The 22,068-nt window shown below is 39.2% G+C and overlaps 1 protein-coding gene across 1 annotated transcript in view; it reads right to left on the reverse strand.

Moving 5' to 3' along the window:
• LOC126457511 (DNA-directed RNA polymerase, mitochondrial) overlaps nucleotides 1-22,068 on the reverse strand; it is a 293,196-nt gene that overhangs the window by 27,668 nt on the left and 243,460 nt on the right. Inside the window, exon 20 of the mRNA XM_050093848.1 lies at nucleotides 8,972-9,078. Within this exon, the coding sequence (XP_049949805.1) occupies nucleotides 8,972-9,078 (107 nt within the window). The remainder of the gene's footprint in view (nucleotides 1-8,971; nucleotides 9,079-22,068) is intronic.

The following is a 22,068-nucleotide window of genomic DNA, read 5'->3' on the forward strand; positions in this document are numbered from 1 at the left end:
TTTAAAAATGTGTATTTAATGAAAGACACATAATATAACCTTCTGTTATACATCATTACAAAGAGTATTTAAAAAGGTTTTTTTTCACTCAAAAACAAGTTCAGAGATGTTCAATATGGCCCCCTCCAGACACTCGAGCAATATCAACCCGATACTCCAACTCGTTCCACACTCTCTGTAGCATATCAGGCGTAACAGTTTGGATAGCTGCTGTTATTTCTCGTTTCAAATCATCAATGGTGGCCGGGAGAGGTGGCCGAAACACCATATCCTTAACATACCCCCATAATAAAAAATCGCAGGGGGTAAGATCAGGGCTTCTTGGAGGCCAGTGATGAAGTGCTCTGTCACGGGCTGCCTGGCGGCCGATCCATCGCCTCGGGTAGTTGATGTTTCATAACTAACCTTTTTCGTAGGACTCTCCATACAGTTGATTGTGGAATTTGCAGCTCTCTGCTAGCTCTGCGAGTCGATTTTCCTGGGCTGCGAACAAATGCTTGCTGGATGCGTGCTACGTTTTCATCACTCGTTCTCGGCTGTCCAGAACTTTTCCCTTTGCACAAACACCCACTCTCTGTAAACTGTTTATACCAACGTTTAATACACCACCTATCAGGAGGTTTACACCTTACTTCGTTCGAAATGCACGCTGAACAACTGTCGTCGATTCACTTCTGCCGTAATCAATACCACAAAAAGCTTTCTGTTGAACGGTCGCCATCTTAGCATCAACTGACGCTGACGCCTAGTCAACAGCGCCTCAAGCGAACAAATGTACAACTAAATGAAACTTTATAGCTCCCTTAATTCGCCGACAGATAGTGCTTAGCTCTGCCTTTTGTCGTTGCAGAGTTTTAAATTCCTAAAGTTGTGGTATTCTTTTTGAATCACCCTGTATAATACACTAGGACAGGTAAAAAATCTACCCACCAAGCAGCATCAGGAAAAAAAACCCATAAAAGTTAAGGATATGTGCAAGCTTTGGGAGCCAGTGGCTCATTCTTCTGGCAGAAGGGCTGAAGGTGTAAGATAGAGCAATAACTTACAGTCTGGTAAGCCTTCCATGAGCTGGAGTTCTGAGCAATTTTCCCATAAATCTCCCCATTTTCTAAACCTTATCACCCCTTTTCCTTCACTCCTCTTCCTTCCCCTCCAACCCTTCTGCCAAAAGATGCATCACTGGCTCTGAAAGCTTGCACATTTCCTCAACTTTTGTGTGTGTTTTCTCCTACTGCTGGTAGATGAGCATATTTTTTACCTATAAACATATAGGAATGTGTTATACAATCACATCCAAGGGCTGTATCACATTAACCCCACATGACCGATCAGCAATGAATGTTCTGGACCATGACTACCCTGAGAATGCTTTCTGAGAAGTTTTCTGTTTTTATTTTGTGTGTCTAATACATTTAAAATAATATAAACTTGTTAATGAGAAAATGCCAATTTGCACAATAGTTTGGGGTCAGTGTTGAACTGTAGCGGGCCTTATAAATGAGTGCATAGTACAGTCCAAAGTTTGGAGGAAGGCAGTTGTATACCATCTCCAAACGGACCATGCCTAGTAGAGGAATGTGGTGTTCAACCCAACTTCTGCATTGATCACAGCTTTATTTATATACACTTAATTGCCATATAATTACACTCAAACATTCTGGAAATACATTTACTAAACCACACCTAATAATGGCACCTCCATATGTAAGTTTCTTTCTAAACATAAGGACTACCTGAAATATAAATTCAACATGAAACAGAGAAACTACACACAAACAGCAGCAGCACTGATATTACTATACACTTATTTCACATTTCTGCAACTGGTTCTACTACTAATGAATACAGAGGCTAGTGTTCAAAAGTAAGTGCAGTCAAGAGAAATAGAAGCACATTTCCTGAATTGTATGTTGGAAAGATAGTAGAATGAGGTGAAGCTAAATCTCACGACATCTGATTTAGAAAGGTGCACAAATTATGTAATTAGAATGGTAATAAAACTGAATAACTGCACCACTGAAAAATCCTTGGTGCAATATAAATAATTTAAGTAGTAAAGGAATCAACTAAGTTTTCTGAAGTTTTGATAGACACACAAACAACAATGAGGACTTGGCTAGCTTTTGGATTAATCATTCTTCGGAGCGAGAGTAAGACACCCCCCCCCCCCCCCCCCCCTTACACACACACACACACACACACACACACACACACACACACACACACACACACACACACACACACACACACACACACACACACACCCAATGGTGTGGTGGCACTGCAACAGAGGATTATGTTGAGTGGAGTGTGCCAGTAGAGAAGAGCAGAGGTGAGGAGTAAGGGGGAGGTTTGGAGAAGTATGGCTGACAGGTGCGATGAAGAGGCAGTAGCGCATGGTATAGGAATGTGGCACCAATGTGCTTGTTCTGCCCACAGGCAGAGTGGTTGTATGCAGCATAATATGACATAGAGAAGTGGATTAGCAGGGAGAGATAGAACAAAGGACGGCGGAGATTATGGAGAAGAGGGTGCTGGTGTAGGATGGGCGAATTTAGGGTGATGGGGAGTTGTTGGGGGCATGGGCTAGAGGAGACTGAGACCAGGAGGATTACAGGATATGAGCATACAGTGATGGCACAATGCTTTCATGAGTACGTCCTTGCTAGCTCTGACAGAGGATTTAAATGAAAGTTGGCAAAGTTCTCAGCCTTGTTTATGAGCCTAATGATGTCTCATCACCTCAACAATTTTGCTACCTACATTATTTGTACTGAAAAAAAAAAATCACACAATCCTTTTACGAAATAAACCCTGATATCTGCATCTGTATTACTTTGTTGCACAGAATCTTGTTTCCAAAATGGCAGTGGCAATGACAATGGTAATCATGGCTAAGCATCAGGTACAAAATGATGGGTACCCTTGATAACTTTGAAATTAAACTTTTGCAAATAAAGCACAAAAGTGATTACGCAGCTGTTTACTGAACACTTTGAGATACGTAATATGTTCTCAGTATACACAGTGGCTTTTCATCCTGCTATGGGGTATCTACTTTTCTTCTCCTCCTCCTCCTCCTCCTCCTCCTCCTTCTTCTTCTTCTTCTTCTTCAACCAAATAATTCTACTTGTGACATTTCCAGATTGTACTTGCAAAAGCAATAATATGACGTGGCCCACCTGCAACATCCAGTGCTCTTTGAAACACCTCACCATCAATACTACTACTTATACCTCCCAAGGAGATCACGAATGTAAAATTAGAGAGATTCGAGCGCGCACGGAGGCTTTCAGACAGTCGTTCTTCCCGCGAACCATACGCGACTGGAACAGAAAAGGGAGGTAATGACAGTGGCACGTAAAGTGCCGTCCGCCACACACCGTTGGGTGGCTTGCGGAGTATAAATGTAGATGTAGAATACCATAGTTTGAATCATCCGTTGCAAGCTTGAAATTTAAATCAAAAAATTTGGATAGAACGAGGGGCTTTCAATAAGTAGTGAAACACATATTTTTTCCTGGCCAACTTGAAAAAATGCAGAACTTATTTCAGCCCCTATAGTTTCATGAAGTCTCAATAAGTGGCGACGCCATAATACAGCCTTAAAAATGGAGTCTGTAAAGGAGGCGCATTCCAAGCAGAGAGCTGTCATTGAGTTTCTTTTGGTGGAAAACCAGAGCATCACAGATATTCACAGGCACTTGTAGAATGTCTATGGAGATCTGGCAGTGAACAAATGCATGGTGAGCTGTTGGACAAGGAGTCTGTCATTATCACAAGATCATGCAATCATGAAAACCAGTCCAATCTCCCGTGTGCCAACAGGCCACGCACAGCTGTGACTCCAGCAATGCTGAAACATGCAGACACTCTTATTCAAGGTGATCGATGGATCACAATCATACTCCTCACTGCTAACTGGATCTCTCTGCTGATAGTGCTGACACATTCGTCCACCAGTTGGGGCACTCAAAGGTGCGCGCGTGCTGGGTTCCTCACTGCCTAACAGACCATAAAGAGCAATGAAGGACCATACATGTTGAAATGCTTGCGTTACGAGGCTGATCATGATAATTTTTTTGTTGAACATCATCGCATGTGGTGAAACCTGGGTTCATCACTTTGAACTGGAAACAAAATGGCAATCTCTGAAGAAAACGTTCAAAGCCACATTCTCAGACAGTAAAGTCATTGCAACAGTCTTCTGGGGCTCTGAAGGGGTTATCCCATTTGAGATCTCTCATAGGCAACAATCAACTCTGACATTATAACAATATTTGTTTATGGTTCACTTAAATTTTCTATAATTTTTTTGCTTTAAAATTTTCATATATTGGTACTATATTTTCTGTATATGTAAAGAAAAGTGTGTTGTACAGGAGATTGAAGTTCTTTGTATTGTATGAGAGTAATGTAAGTAAAATACTATGTAAATTGTTTATTATGTTAAATAATTTTCTGATGATCTTTTGTATTTAAAAATATTTGTGTGCATAAGTTGTTCATGTTGTTGTAAATATGACAATTTAAGAAATGGTCACACTTAGCAACAATATAAGAAACAGGTGTTATGTAAAAGCCAGTGTGCTTTTGTTTGAAACGAAAGTGGCTCCGAGGAGTGGAGAAGGTGGCAAGGGCAAACTGGCATGCTACCTAGAGCAAGCACAGGAAGTAAATCGCACAGTCTGTAGGCAGCAGTGATCACAGCACCTGTGTGGAGCAGGAGAAGCTTTGCCTGCAAATTCACACAAAATGCCTTGGATGGAGACTGAAAATGGCTTACGGCATAGCTACAAGTTGTTGGGCTACTGTATATAGAACTGACCGATGTCAAGAAGAGAAATTGAGCCCATAGCGCAACAGATTTGCAAGCCGTACTGCGGGTAGTGTAACCACCATATCTGTTCGCCACACCCGAGCCTACAGCTACCAGATAAGACTTTTATAGTAAATTTACTTTTGTACAGAGTGAAACACTAAGTTAAACTGTGTTTTAATAGTCATTCTTGAACTATAAAGAAAGTAGTTCACCCTGTTATTTCATCCTAATCATAACCCTGTATAGGGTTCCTTCCTGATGTGTGATGAATCTGAGTATCCTATTTTACACACTTATTAAGTGCCAAGTTAATATAAAGAGATACCATTTCAATTATTTTTGTGTTTTCTTTACAACTGCAAAGTGTTATAGTAAACGTTTACTCAGGTAAAATTCAATCAGAATGTAGCCAAGTTATTAGAATCTGGTAAATGACTATACAGAGCTTGTTCAAAGAATAATAGCTTTTGAAAGTAAATTTCCAGTGAGAAAGAGGTTTTCCTGAAGTGAATTGATCAGTATAAGAAGTATGTGCTTTAGTATCTAAGTAATTACGTATTTAAGTTGTTTATTATAGAAAATTCTTTTCTATAGCTCCCCCCTAGCCAAATTTTTTTAGTTTCCTAATCTACTGGGCTTCCTCTTTTTTAAAATATAATGTATAAGGGTGCAGTAGTCAAAAAGAAATTTCAGTGTCTGCACCAATATTGTTTACATGGAGTAATATTTAATTTGAAGAACCAAATTAAACAGTACGAAGAAAGTAGGCAAAATTCATACTTCTGTTTTTCCAATACTTCACTGTTTCATTGCCTGGATAGGCTGGTGACCATTAGTACATGTTTTAAACCACTAAATGTACTTGGAACTGAGTTGTCCTAGCTTCAGTATAATATTATTCATTCTGCATTTCTATTTAACCGCCGGGTAAAAATCTTAGGAAACGAATTGAATAGACTGATTTACTTATCCATTAGACACGACGCAAGGTCAAATCCTGTAAAAAGGGTAACTCTATTGATTAGCTTTTCCTATTAAGAGGAATATCCTCCCATTGTGTACTTTAGTTGGAAACTAAACTACATTTTAATAAGAGGGTTATACATGGCTTTTCCCATAGCAGTGCCATTTTTTCTGTTGGGGTATGGTATATGCGACAACACTGAGACAGGGTTTCCTGTTATTCAGATAAAAGCATATAAATGACGATAGTAAAGTTAGGGTTATATAGTGTGGCTGTGATACTCTCAGAAAACTGAAGAAATGACTTCAGTGTGTTTCTCACAACAAAACTGCAAATGAATTTCTAATTCTCCATGACAACGCAATACCTCACACAAGTCAGTGCATCCAAGAGGAGCTCATAAAACTTCATTGGACTCTTCTTCCTCATCCATCCTACAGCCCAGATCTCACACCTCCTGACTTCCACCCGTTTGGCCCAATGAAGAATGCACTCCACAGAAAGCCGTATGTGGATGATGGGGAGGTTACTGATGCAATACCTTTTTTCTACAATCTTGGTAATACTTCAAGTAACAATTAGTAACTACTACATCATCTATATACTTAATTAATTTTTCTCACAATCTTTCTCCAAGATACGAGCTTAAAACTCTTATAAATACTGTTACGGATACATTAAAACCAAATGTCAACACACAGAATTATATGATTTGCTTGGAAATAAAAATAAATAAAGTAGCGTATGTATAAGTTTCAGGGTGTAATGGCATCCACCAGTAGCCAAACATAAAGTCCACACTGCTCATGTCTTAGACCCCTGAGAAATTATCCATAAGTATGTCCATAGCCATCAGTCAGTCTTGTTTCGTCTGAATGAGTTAATTTAGCATCCAAGCATCTACAAACATACTGACTGATCCATCATTCTTCTTTACTACTGGACGAGAGGTACTGAAAAGGCTTTGTGCTCTCACTACTATTTCCAGCCCATCACACGCTTAATTTCATCAGCTACTGCTTCTTTTAGTGACAATGGCTTGTGTTTGTCAGTCATACTATACTGGAAAGGACAGCATTCCTTTCTTATTCCTGATGTCATTTATTTATTTGAGTGCCCCAGTCAAAGCCTACGCACAAACCTCTGCAACGTCTGGCTTATACAGGAGCAAACACTAACAAAAATGCATTAGTGAAATGAAGTTTCTCTCATTGTAAACAGTTGGTGTGTGAGAGAAAACAGTATCTGGTCATGTTCATTTTGTATTTACTGGTGTCCCCTCTATATTTTTACTTACAGCGTATCAGTTAAGGAAGTTCAGATGCTCTCCAATTCCATACTTGTCTTGGTGTGGATGGTGATGGGACATTCACTACTTCACCATATGCTGTTTTTGTGCATTAATAGTTGTTTATGTTTATTGTTTGTACATGATACGGTGGTGAACAAGAAAATTTTGTACTGACAGGAAATGCCAAAAGTTTGGAATTCAAGTAACACTTCCGATGCAGTATCATTTCATAGCAAAACTAAATCTCTTGCATTGAGCTAAACTAAATCTCTTGCAGCTGAATTATGACATTTGGTAGCCTAATGTGGGCAGTTGTTAGCACTTCTTAAGAGTTACTTCATAATCTCTCAACATCTATCCAGAATTTGCTTCATTTACATAAGGAGCGTTCAGATGAAGAGGTACAAAATGTTGTAACATTCAAAGTGGTTGAGATTTGCATATGTCACTTTGGGATAATGTAGTAAGATAGTGATGGATGTGAATGTAGTTTCATAATCTCCCCTAACAAATTCAAGACAGTGACCTCAGCAGGCAAGGTGATGCTCACCATCTTCGTCAATGTCCGAGGTCTGATATGCATTGAATTCCTTGAGCACAGAAAAACCATTAACAGTGATGTGTACTGTGAGACACTCCTTAGTCAGTACAAATCCATCAAGAGCAAATGGCCCCGGCTGCTCACGGAGGGAGTAATTTTGCTCCAGTCCACACATCTCCAATGTCACACACCTCCAAGGTCACACAAAGTATAATGGCCAAGTTGAAGTGGGATCAGCCCGAGTATCCACCCTACAGCTTGGACATGTCTTCTGTGACTTCCACGTGGCTGGGATGCTAAAAAACACCTCAAATCGGAGCACTTCAGCTTGAATGACAAACTGAAGAACACAGTGGAGGACTGGCTCCTGCCATAGCCCTAGGAATTCCGGGAACAGAGAATACTACGTCTCATGAAACAGTAGGATAGTTGCGCTCAGGCCTGTAGTGATTACTTTTGAATAAAGACTTCACTTACATCCACATTGTTGTTATGTACCTTTTTTTGAACAACCCTCATATTTCTTTAATTCATTATTAGGTATATGATGCATCTGGTTGTATAAGTTTATAATATTCATTGTTATAACTTCGTACTTTTGTCCTACTGGAGGCCTAAGAGCTTTAAACTAACTTAGTAATAGGGGAACTCAGAACCAGGGCATAATTTAGCATTTCTCTAATTAACAAATCATTTCCACATGTAAAAGAAAAAATGAGTGACAGACACAGTTCTGGGACCGACTAAGGATTGAACGTCAATTTTTACTTGCAATATTAATGATGACATGATAAACACAGTGAAGAGGTATGAAATAGAATGTTTTTTTTTTTTTTTTTTTTTTTTAAAAAAAAGGGAGGGGGGAGGGGCTATTGAGATGTGCTGAATACAAGCTTTTCTGCAGGTTATGGAACACTGCTGCAAAGTGTTGCAGTCGTACAAATATAAAAATGTCACAGATCCCATATGCAACTCTCATCACGTGATAGTAAATAGAGAAATTTGTTACTTATATTTGTTTACAGTTTGGTTTAGACTATTTATAATTCCTTTGGCACTCCACAACTTGAGTTTAGTTCTTGTTGTCACCAAAAGAAATTTTTACAAATGTAATAGTTTCTGGCAGCTTGTTCCTTCAATAATTTTTATATTTTATGAGAAAAATAAAATTAAATAATTTGATTGCTTCCAGAGTCAGGATAAATGTAACACTTTGGCAACAGTTCATAACCAGAGAAACTGAGAACCCTTGTATTCTATACACTTATGCAATAAATTATGTTCACAAAATCAGATTAAATACATTTATTCCAAGGCTTGATAGCTGACAAAATCATGAGAATAATGAAGTACCTGTATCTCCTTTGTGGATGTAAACATCTCTCGCAAACTATCAAATGTTTTAGTTACGAGGTAAGTTGATGCTGGCCACACAAACTCCTTTGGGAAGCCTTCCAGATCTGCAACAAACAGTTAGAAGAAAATAATTCAACATGTCATTCAATATAAGAGTTATTTATTTTGGAGATGCTGAGTCGCAGATAAGTAGAACAAAAAGATTGTCACAAAATAAGCTTTCAGCCAACAACACCTCCGTCAAAAATAGACAACACACACACACACACACACACACACACACACACACACACACACGTAAATGCAACTCACAGTACCCGGTAGTCTGGCTTCAGCTACCAGAGACTGTGGTCATATGTGTGAGAGCTGCGTTTACGTGAGTGTGTTTGTGTGTGTCTGTCATCTATTTCTCACAAAGGCATTGTTGACCGAAAGCTTATTTTGTGACAGTCTTTTTGTTGTGCCTATCTGTGACTCAGCATCTCCACTATATGGTAAGTATCGACTATGTAATTAGATGAATGACGAACACTAACTTCACTTAATGAAGGTTTATTCAGCACTTGCACATACAAGAGCGTGGAGCAAACTACATTTGTGGATACTTCTACAATGTTCGAATTGAATACAGAAATTAAAATTTTACAGTCCAGGTGAGTTTTACACTCACGACCCTCCATGCAACAATTTAGTATCATAACCACTACACCATGGTGCTAATTAGCTTCTTCTGTGACATTGCTCCCTCCTTAAGAGAACAGCCATATAACCCAGAAGAATTATCAACAACAGTACCATCCGGTCATGAAAGCCTTCACTGTATGATTGACGACTTGCCCCAAAACATGATCCCATATGACATTATAGAATCAAAGTAAGCAAAGTATGCAAGTTTTTTTTATATTTATATCTCCTACATCTGACATCTTTCTCACGGCAAATACAGACTTGTTTAGGTGCTTAAGCAATTCTGTGGTATGCCCTTCCCAACTGAATTTATTATCGAGTTGCAATCCCAGAAATTTAACACTGTCAACTTGTAGTTCTGTAGGTGCTCTCTCATCATACAGGCCAAGTACAGGGTCAGTCATCAGAGCTTTTCATAGCACATCGAAAGAATCTTGTTGGGCACCACCCCACATAAATTTATCATCAGCTTTTAACAACTCTTGGAGTGGCCTGGCGTTGATACAAAAGTCTTTGATAAAATGACAGTAATAAGAACATAATCCGAGGAAGCTTCTCAGATCTATAATACTTTTAGGAATAGGAAATTCCGTTATGGATCTCACCTTTTCTGGGCCTGGCCATGCACCTTTGTTTGACACAAGGTGTCCAAGTATTTTGATTTCTTTTGCTCCAAAGAGACACTTTCTTGGATTAAGTTTCAGTCCGCCTAGTTGGAGACACTTAAGAACGGCCCTCAGTCTTTTTATATGCTCATCAGATGTCTCTGAGAACACTATAATGTCATCTAAATAACAAAGACACATCTTCTACTTCAGGTACCTTAGAAGATTATCCATTATCCGTTCAAAAGTTTCTGCTGCATTACACAAACCAAACGGCATTACCTTAAACTCATAGAGGCCCTCAGTGGTGATGAATGCAGTTTTCTCATGATCAGCATCATCTACTTCGATCTGGCAGTATCCAAAGTACATGTCCATGGTTCAGAAAAACTTAGCCCCCTTCAGACAATCTAGTATATCGTCAATTCATGGAAGAGGGTAAATGTTCCTTTCCTTTATCTTATTAAGCTTCCTGTAACCAACACAAAAGCGCCAACTGACATCCTTCTTCCTGATGAGGACCACTGGTGACTACCATGACCTCTGCAAAGGCTGAATGATGTCATTCTTCATCATTTGCTCTACCTCGTTGCGAATTATTCGAGGTTCCGTTTCTGACACATGGTATGCTCTCTGGCTTATTGGTTGATGGTCTCCAGTGCTAATCCGTTGCTTCACCATCGATTTGTCTAATTTGCTCTTCGCCTGTGGACTGATGCAATCAGAGAACTCTTGAAGAATGGCAAGTAGCTTCTTCTGCTGTTCGTTTGTGAGATCTGGTGATAGTTGAGCTAGAAGATCTTGTCTCATAGTGGTAGCGCTAATTTCTCCCACAGACTCGGCATGGGAGGTTTCTATGACACTCAGCTATTCTGCAATTAACGGCTCAGCGTTTGCTATGTACATGCATCTTGGAAGCATCTGTGGTTCTCGGCGACAGTTAACTATCCATAATTCACCAAATCTGTTCTTAGATGAGATGACAGAGACTGGGATGACCAAGTTATTCTTCAGTGGTATGCTTCTCTTACATTCCACTACAAGATCCATGGGTTGATGCATGGCATGACACATGACAGTTACCTTTCTAGTGCTGACTGCAGGAATGATCACTTCTTCCAGCACACACAGTCTCCACACACTCAGATGCACAACTTCCTGTCCACAATATCTCATCTTATCTAGCATAATCTTTGAGCGACCACAATCTATAACTGCCTGAGAAGCTTTCAAAAAGTCCCATCCACGAATGGTGTCATGACTACACACTAAGGGCTGCATATGGTCACTTATACCCACATGAATGGTACATCTTCCTGTAGGTTTTACATATTTTCCATTAGCCACCTTCAGCAGAGATGTTTTGCTGTCGACGAATACAGTTTTCTGGAACTGGCAATGGTACTTCTCCGAAATGACTGAATATGATACTCCAGAGTCCAAAAGAGCTTGGGCTTGTCAGCCATCCATGAGGATATCGACGTAGTTTCCTATCATTTTTGTAGTAATCGACGGTGGAGGATTTTTCTCTTTGGTGGCCTCACCTCCAAGCTGTTGCATCCTTTAGTTTTCCAGGTGGCGGCAGCTAGGTGATCGGCTGGAGCTTCTAAACGGCGATGGAGACCTTGATCGGTGTGTTGGGGAGCATCTTCTCCAGCGGCCAGCTTGCTGCAATGGTGGCCTACATCGTCCTGCACCCACATCTTCTTGTTCATCTTTGTCGTCCTCGAGCTGGCGTCGGCTAATGTCGGTCTGCTGTCTTCTGGCATGGGCATAATTAAATATCCGCTGCCTTTATAGACAATAGCACACCATATGTCTCGAACGTCTGCAGTGGAAACATACTGGTTGGTTATCCTGGGTCCTCCAGATGTCAGTCTTCCTTGGTGCCCAAACAGGTTCCTCATGCGGCATTGTAGGAACATAACTTTGCCTGGGAGTCGGCTTTTTCACCTTTTTAAAGGGAAATTAAGGATGAGAGATTGGGTTCAATGACTGTTCCACTTCCTCCCTTATGACCTCTTGTAGCATCTCAGTTTTTTGCTCACTGTATAATCCAAGTGCCTTCTGAACTTCCTCTCTCACTATCTGACGAAGAATACTTGTGAAATCTGCTTCTTCCTTTATCACAGACATCAATACAACATTTGGAAGCCTTTCGAACTTCTTCTGTGTAATTCTTTTTTGACGCATTGTCTTGATATACTGGTACCATTTTATGAGGTCGTCTGCTGTCGAAACCTCCTTCAGGAGTAGGGCTTGACACATGGCCTCCGCAACACCCTTCATGAGATGTGCAATCTTGTCTTCCTCCTTCATTCTAGGATCCACTATTTTACACAGCTCCAAGACATCTTGAATGTGGGATGCTGTAGTTTCTCCTGGACGCTGTGCCCTGCACTTTAATTTATCTTCAGCCTTGCACTTCTGTCATTGTGTGTTGCCAAAATACTTGCACAGTTTTGCCTGAAATACTACCCAGCTTGCGAACTTCTCCTTGTTGTTCTCATACCACTGCTTGGCAGTGCCCTCCAAGTAGAGAGACCCGTCATCCCATTTGTTAAATTTGGCTATACGCTCATATACCTTCAGTCACTTGTTTGGATCTTGGCCATTGTCACCAGAGAATGCCTCCACCAGAATAATGTTATGTAGAAGAAGGTGTAATTAGATGAATGACGAACACTCACTTCACTTAACAAAGGTTTATTCGTACGTGCACATACAAGAGCACAGAGCGAACTGCCTCCGGCCAGAACATATAAAGTATATATAGAGCTACAGAACATTCCAGTACAATGATTCGTGACATTTGTGGATACTTCTAGAATGTACTCGAACCGAATAGAGAACTTAAAATTGTACAGTCCAAGTCAGGTTTGAACTCATGACCCTCCATGCAATAGTTAAGTATCATAACCACTACACCATGGTCCTACTCAGCTTCTTCTGCAACAATATTGTTACATTCCATTGTGGATTTTCCATTGTTAGATATCTATTTTGGCACCTTAACTGGATATACTATAAAACCAATGTGATATGGATACAGCAATTTGAATGTGATGTTTTAAAAGGGGCCCTTTTGTAAGATTTATGTCATTTATTTATTAATTTTTTGAGGGGGTGGGGAACCACACACGTGAGTACATAATAATGCAATCAAGAAATGCTGAATAGACACAGGACAAAGCATCTGAGAATGGGAACCAACAATATGACGGAATCAAGAGAATATCAGGGTTGCAATACTAAATGTAATGAATATCAAGAAGCCTATACAATTCTGTGGTAACATTTAATTGCCAGAAGAGAATGCGTAGTTTTAATCAAAGTGCTCTAACCTGAATTTTGATGTTTTGCAACATGATTTTACTCACAACATTACCAGCTATGATTCAGTAGGACTTGATCACTTACTTCTACACATGATATTACTACTGAAATTAATAATCTTGTTATGTGATTAAATAAACTAGGTGACATTTCAGGTAAGTACACTAAGATTGCCATAAAAATGCTTTAGTCAGGGATTCCTATAGTTGGATCTTCTGATGGTCTACAAAATCCAGCAAATCCCTTTCCCTCTGTGCCTATGAGGAATGTGGTCATCAACCGAAAAGTTATTTTGAACACTAAAGTGCTTTAGTCAACATCATGCTATTGGAAGTGGCATATTCTTGACAGTCTACAAAACTGACTTACAGTACACATTAAAGTACAGTGGGATGTACAATTTAAAGACGATTTTGATTCAATGTACAACATCCACTTTTGCGTGCGCACACGTGTGCGCCAACACACACACACACACACACACACACACACACACACACAGTGTGTGAGGAAAAAAGTAGTGATTGTTCTACAACCAACTGGGAATAAACTTTGAATCTTACTCACTCAATACTGATCTTTACAGCAGCAGTGAGTGCCAAGAAATACCTTGCATCCATTCCCATATTATATTTGTCTTAGTTTTGTGATGAACAGCCAAGACAGCTGTTCTGAGGAAGGCTGTTATCTATGCTGTGGTTGCTGTGCCTCTTGTCTCTTCAATGTCTATGATCATCATCATGAGAATGAATGCAGCTTTTGAACCTGCAGTGTGGACTGATGGAGTCAATACCAACACTACGATAATAGACAACAACGACAACGAGCAGCCGCAAGGTGAAAGTGAAGCAGCTTAAACTGAACCATACATGACTGTTTTTGAAACTTTAACAGTGAAAGGAACACCAGGAAGGTACAAATAAGCTCTTTTCTGCATTAAAGTTAGCAGCTAAAGTAATGATAATCATAGACAACAATGACTTAGATGAAATGAAAAACATAATGGTAGTTAATCACAACTACAGATAGTAGAGCTAAACAAGAATTGTGCCTGTAGATATCAAATAAAACCAAAGAATTAAATCTCCCAGTGGATAATTAAATAAAAAGCTAAATAGCCAAAACAAAAAACTGAGAACTTGTCAGCTGCCACTGAAGCATCTAACCAATGTAATATTCACTGACTTGTTGAATTAAATGATACTATGCCAAAACTTGACAAACAACTGGAAAATCATACTGCAAAGTTGCAAGCAGAAAAGGAACAATTAATATTAGATATTAATATAATTAATGATCAACTGAACAATTTAAAATTAACATTAGAAGAAGAGCTGATGTAAATAACAGATGTTTGAAAGAAGAGTTTAACAACAATTAGTAGTTCTGAGAACTGAAGTCTTGGAATTTGTGCAGGAAGTGTCATCTGAGGTAAATTCACAAAGAAAATTATGGGAAATGGCTTCTTGGATGTAGCAACTGAGTTATGGAAAAACTGACAGGAATTCAAAACTATACACATACAGGTTAACTGTAACATTCACTTGATTACGGAACTGAAAGAAATATTTCAAGAAAATCTGGCTAGCGAAATGGGAATATTACACTGAATACCACTAGATTTTGTACAAAGAACAGAGCATACTTTGAATAAGTTACATGTAATTACTAGCCAGATGGCAGAGATCGCTAACAACACTGATGTTAAATGTACAGATAGTACTACTAATAAAGATAGCGGGGGTAGACATGGTGGGACTTATACTATTCATTTGAAGGAGAAATTTGAGGAATCTGCAACCAGAGGAAAATTAAAAGGAAGTACTAAGCTCTCAGCCAGAATGACAGTGAGAAATCCGAATAAGCAGTGGGAGATAATTTCTTTAGTAAGTGAAAGTTATGCATACAATAAGTTTCCATTTTTCAAGCCTGAAGGAAAATACACCCTATAGACACTTTAAAGACATTTGAAGATGCTTTTCCACTAGTGTGTGATGATGAAAAGAACATTAAATTTATAACAGGGTAACTTACGGTCGAAGCTGGATAATGGGGAGTGCTTAATGAAAAAGAATTCCAGAATTGGAAAGATTTTTGAAGGTAATTTAAGAAGAATTATTGGTTTGAGGGATAACACCAGAAACTAACCACAGAATTACTTGACCCCAGACCATACAACTATACATGGTGTGGCTTCCTAAAGTCTTTGTCTTTTGAATTGTACCTAACAAGGGTAAAGTTCTTCGTCAGACCAATAAATGAGAGCCATCTAATGACAGTATTAAGGAGTAAAATGGCCACTAGTGGGTGGCGCTCTTATTTGGTTACTTTTTAAACTTTTTGTTATTTTTCTTAGGCTACCCCCTCCCCACTTTTTCAAACGAAAAGATGCAAAACTTTGTAACAACCAAACCCGTTGAAATTTGCATATGACATTTGGGGTAATGTAGTGAGACTTCTAGGGATGTGGAAGCATGCGTCGTCACCTTCCTCAACAAAATTCAAAGGTGAATCCTCATCGGCAGGTGAGATGATGCTCGCTATCTTCAAAGACATCCATGGTGTGACACTCATTGAATTCCTTCAGCATGGAAACACTATGAACAGTGGCATGTACAGTGAGACACTTTGCAGCCTATGAAATTCTATGAAGAAGAAATGGCCTGAGCTGCTGACAGAGGGAGCGATTCTGCTCCATAACACCACTTGTCCACACATCTCCAAGGTCACACCAAGTGTAGTGGCCAAGCCGAAGTGGGAGCAGCTTGAGCATCCACCTTACAGTCCAGACCTGTCACCCTGTGACTTTCATGTGTTTGGTCTGCTAAAAAACCACCTCAAAGGAAAGTGTTTCAACTCAGATGACAAACTGTATGGTACAGTGAATGACTGGCTCCTGACTGAGCCACAGGAAATCTGGGAATAGGGAATCCTTCAGTTCGTGAAACAGTGGAATATTTATGCTCAGGCCTCTGGTGATTACTTTTGAATAAAGAATTCAATTACACCTGCAGTGTTGTTTCATTTCAGAGTGTATACATCGACAAGAAAAAAAAAATATGGATTTTTCCCAGATAAAAATATGCTTTTTCTGGGAGTAAATGCACTTTTCCTTGTTAAGGGACAGTATGCTTTCCCTTGGAACTATAGAATTCATCCATTCTTTGAACAGTAAAGGTTTTATACACAGTCGTAGAACTTCCCAACACTTTAGGAAAAGAAACACGGAAGAAAAATATGTTTTGGAAAGATCTTTCATGCGCAGAAACATGTGCAACACGTATTTTCTTATTATGAAAGTATAAATATGAATTCCATCAAGTAACGCACATTAGTTTCCAAACCACTAAAATTATGACTGTGAAACACTTTTGTCAATGAATCATAGCTTGTGTCACATGATCCCACCAGCCAATGACCATATATTCAGAGCATGGGACACATGATGTAGTCAACCAATAATAATGTTACTGTTAAGTAATGTGAACTCACAAATAGGAAAAGTTAATGGTTTAAATTAATATATACAATGAAGGGCTAAAGAAACTGGTACAACAGTCTAATGTCATGTAGGGTCCCTGCGAGCATGCAGAAGTGCCACAACACAGTGTGGTGTGGACTCGACTAATGTCTGAAGTTGTGCTGGAGGGAATTGATGCCATGAACCCTGCAGGGCTGTCCATAAATCCATAAGAGTACGAGGGGGTGGAGATCTCTTCTCAACATCACATTGCAAGGCAACACAGATGTGCTCAATAGTGTTCATATCTGGGAAGTTCAGTGCCAACGGAAGTGTTTAAACTCAGAAGAGTGTTCCTGGAGCCACCCTGTAGCAACTCTGGATGTGTGGGTGGGGCATTGTCCTGCTGGAAGTGCCCAAATCCATCGGAATGCACAATCGACAAGAATGGATGCAAGTGACCAGATAGGATGCTTATGTACGTGTCACCAGTCAAAGTCACATCTAGACATATCAAGGATCCCATCTCACTCCATCTCCACATGCCCCACACCATTACAGAGCCTCCATCAGCTTGAACAGTACCCTGCTGACACACAGGGTCCATGGATTCATGAGGTTGTCTCCATCCCCGTGCATGTCCATCCGCTCGATACAATTTAAACAAGACTTGTCTGACCAGGCAACATGTTTCCAGTCATCAACAGTACAATGATGGTGATGACAAGCCCAGGCGAGACGTAAAGCTTTGTGTCATGCAGTCTTCAAGGGCACACAAGTGGGCCTTCGGCTACGAAAGCCCATATTGACGATGGTTCGTTGAATGGTTCACATGCTGACACTTGTTGATGACCCAGTATTGAAATATGCAGCAATTTGCATAAGGGTTGCACTTCTGTCACTTTGAACAATTCTCTTCAGTCGTCGTTGGTCCTGTTCTTGCAGTATCTTTTTCTGGCTGCAGAGATGTTGAAGATTTGATGTTTTAGTGCATTCCAGATATTCAAGGTACACTCGTGAAATGGTCATATGGGAAAATCTCCAATTCATTGCTACCTCAAAGATGCTGTGTCCCACCGCTTGTGTATCAACTATTACACCATGTTCAAGCCCACTTAAATCTTGATGACCTGCCACTGAAGCAGCAGTAACTGATCTAACAACTGAGCCAAATACTTGTTGTTTTATATAGGCATTGCTGACTGCAGCAACATATTATGCCTTGTTTACTTACCTCTGTATCTGAGTACTGTAAAGGGACATCCTCCTGTAGCATAACTTTTCCTCAACAGAATTAGTCAATACCAGAACTACTTTTTGAATTCTGAATGGGTCAATATTATCTCAACTCTTTAAATGAAAAATTTCATATAATTTTATATACAATGTGTTATATTTCAAGCTAATAACTATGATATTGAATTACTTTATTTTTGTTGTTACAATCGATATGTACTAACTCTTATGCACACTTGAAATCTTTTTTTAACAAACATTTAAATTATGAGATATTTGGCACACTTAAAATTTCTATTATTAATTATGTATTCTGATACTGTTTAGTATGTTTATTTTTGGATTCATTCAAAATTAATAGAAATTCATTTGTCAAGAAAATCTGTAAACCCTTTGGAAAATCATTATTCCTGTAGAGTGAGGAGGTAGTAGTTGGCATGCCTCTGATGTGATCACAGGTGTTTTTGTATTTTGGAAGAACAATGTAATTTCTGCTTTCTTAATTTGAAAATTCTGAAGGTAGTGTGATATAGTAAAATGCGAGACAATAAATTATCATGAAAACAAAAAATCTGCATACTCCTTCATCAAAATTATTTACATCAATTGGAACATGAGAACCTAAAATGTGAAAATTTCAGTTTCAAGAATCAGATCCCTAGACATGAACTGGAGCCAACTACAACAAAAGGAGATAAGATTATATTAGTTTTTTCTTTCATTCCAATTGATCCGTAGTGAGGAGGTCCTCCAGGACGTAGAACATGTCAGAAAAAGAATAATACATGACAATTATTTATAACTAGAACAAAGAAACCAATGTACCTTTTTTAATGGAACACTATATGAAAGATTCATTATACAATACCCATTTACTAAGATCACATTAATGCACTGAATTTAAAATGTAGAAAGAATAGGCCGACTACAAGCAAAACGTTTTATGTTAGAAAATTGTTTCACATTTCATTCATACGCTCTAGCTTCTGAAGCATGAGATCAAAAAGTAGCAGTACGAACTTTTTATATAAATTTGTAATTGTCATATTCTTTCATAATTTGTGTGATTTACACATTTCTTCTCCTTCCTCATTCTAACAAACAATCTTGTTATCACTCGTATAGCCCCATTCCCTTTTGTCTGCAGAAAAATTTATTTCTAGATGCGACAGGGATTCCCCTGGCAGACACATCACACAATTCAAAAATCATCTTATGATTCATTTCGAAATCAACTTGAAATGTGTTCAAAAATGTTAAAAAACGAACAGGGAAGCATTTCAAAATCATGTGAATAATGATAGACCAATGTGTGCTGAATGCTAGGCGCTTTGTGTAATAAGGTCTTTTTCCTCAAGAATATGAATATGCCCCCCCATGCCCCCCCCCCCCCCCCCACACACACACTGAAATTGTCGTATGAGGCAGATACCTCGGTTTGCCCCCACCCTGGGCCTGGCAGCTTAGGCGCGTCAGTAAAATTTTTCTGGTTAACATCTGGCTGCTTGTTGCTACTGCTTAAACAGCTAACTTCAACACTTCTGTAGCCAGAAGTGGGAGAAGGTACTACTCATATGCGACTCAACTGCACATGCACATGAACTCGCTTGCAACTGCTGAAACGAATCTAATGCAAGCAGTTGTGACGTCACACTCTTTGGAGGCAATTTGTTGTTATGAAGCACTGCATAGTCTTCCCATCTTCCCAAAGCCTTTGACACATTTTGCTGTTGGCAGACGCTTGTATGAGCACTGCATTTTGCTGTTATATATGGCACATTTCCTTCACAACTTAAGTTTCTCTTCCCCCCCCCCCCCCCCTTTCTTGTTCATGTTTTACTACTGCAGTATGAGATACAGTAATATCCTTTGTTAAAGTATTGGTTCTTACCAGTCACAGTTACAAAAATTTAATTGAAAACTAACACAATGTAAACTTCCCGGAATTCTAAAAAATTCACAGATTTTTCCCGGATCTCCCAGTTGTCCGGGTCATATACACTCTGACATCCTTGATTTAACACAGTCTACAGTCTTGACTAAATATGATCAATGAGAAGTGCTGGGAAAAGTGTGGGGGCAAATCTTGCACCCATAGATGATAAACATTTTTTTTTTCATATTTTTCTCTAGAATCTGTCTCAGAGAGAGAATAAGTTCCTCATTGGTTACAAATGCAATCAGAACTAAAGAAAAGAGTTCTCTGTTGAATGAGAAGTGTAATTTTATTTGAACATTTAACACTGGGAACAGCCCAAGTGTTGTTATCCAAAAAACACGATGTGAGACTATCACCAAAATCCTTGAGCTGATACCCAATGCATTTTCTAAAATAATTAATATAAAACATAATTGACAATACTTATACCATTCAGCATTAGGACTTATAATTACTGTCCTAGACCAAAATGTTTAACTCTACAACTACTATCCAATGAATCAACAACAAACCTCATATTAACATTAACTAAATTTTCTGTTGGTGTTTGGCAGAACATGATAACAATATTAAATAGGAAACACTGCCTAATGGTCTGCCAAACTGTATTTCTTTTGGTCATGAACTGGTTTTCAATTTTGTAGGTAATTGCTTGGTTACAATGGAATGTTACAAACATGGATAAAATAACAAGTGACTTACATTATGCTACACACCACATGAAGGATGTTGTGATAGGCAGAAAGGCACAACAGGAAAAATAAAAAAAATAAAAAAAACAAAAACAAATGGATGTTATTCAACTATCAGACTAAGGCTTTCATCATACAGAAGACAGCAAAATTCATTATAGTGCATGGCTGCACACACACACACACACACACACACACACACACACACACACACACAGCCGTTGTCATCTCTGTGCACTAACGTCTGACTGACTGCATATAAGGTGAGCAGCAGTCCTTGTTGGAGTGGGTAGCGAGGGACAGAAGAGGTGTGTGGAGGAGAGGGGAGGGATACTGGGTAGCGGGAGGGTGGGGTGTGGGCAAGATCACAGAATTGCTTGTGGGAGTACGCAGGGGCATGGGGGAGAGGGATGGGGGCATAAACACATAAATCCCAAATACAACAATCTTCAAAATGAGATTTTCACTTTGCAGCGGAGTGTGCGCTAATATGAAACTTCCTGGCAGATTAAAACTGTGTGTCGGACCGAGACTCGAACCTTTTAATCCGCCAGGAAGTTTCATATCAGCGCACACTCCACTACAGAGTGGAAATCTCATTCTGGGAACAGCCCCCAGGCTGTGGCTAAGCCATGTCTCCGCAATATCCTTTCTTTCAGGAGTGCTAGTTCTGCAAGGTTCGCAGGAGAGCTTCTGTAAAGTTTGGAAGGTAGGAGACGAGGTACTGGCAGAAGTAAAGCTGTGAGGACGGGGCGTGAGTCGTGTTTGGGTAGCTCAGTTGGTAGAGGCAAAGGTCCCGAGTTCGAGTCTCGGTCCGGCATACAGTTTTAATCTGTCAGGAAGTTTTATAACAATCTTGTTTGTACACTATGTACACAAACTGAATTTGATTAAGAGTTATACAATGTTGTCATAATAAAAATTACTCACACTGTTTTGTTCAATACTAACAGTTTTGAAGTGGTATAAGTCACAGGCTTACCTGTTAAGGTGAATAATATATGTGGATATTAATGTAATGAATGTTTAAAAATCATTTTTATTTTAATACAATGTACACTGACAGAACACACCAAAAACACATAGTTAAAAATGCCTAAAGTGGGCAGATATTGCAATATAACATGCACATATATAGA

Source organism: Schistocerca serialis, chromosome 2 (genome assembly GCF_023864345.2).
Source record: "Schistocerca serialis cubense isolate TAMUIC-IGC-003099 chromosome 2, iqSchSeri2.2, whole genome shotgun sequence".
Taxonomy (NCBI): domain Eukaryota; kingdom Metazoa; phylum Arthropoda; class Insecta; order Orthoptera; family Acrididae; genus Schistocerca; species Schistocerca serialis.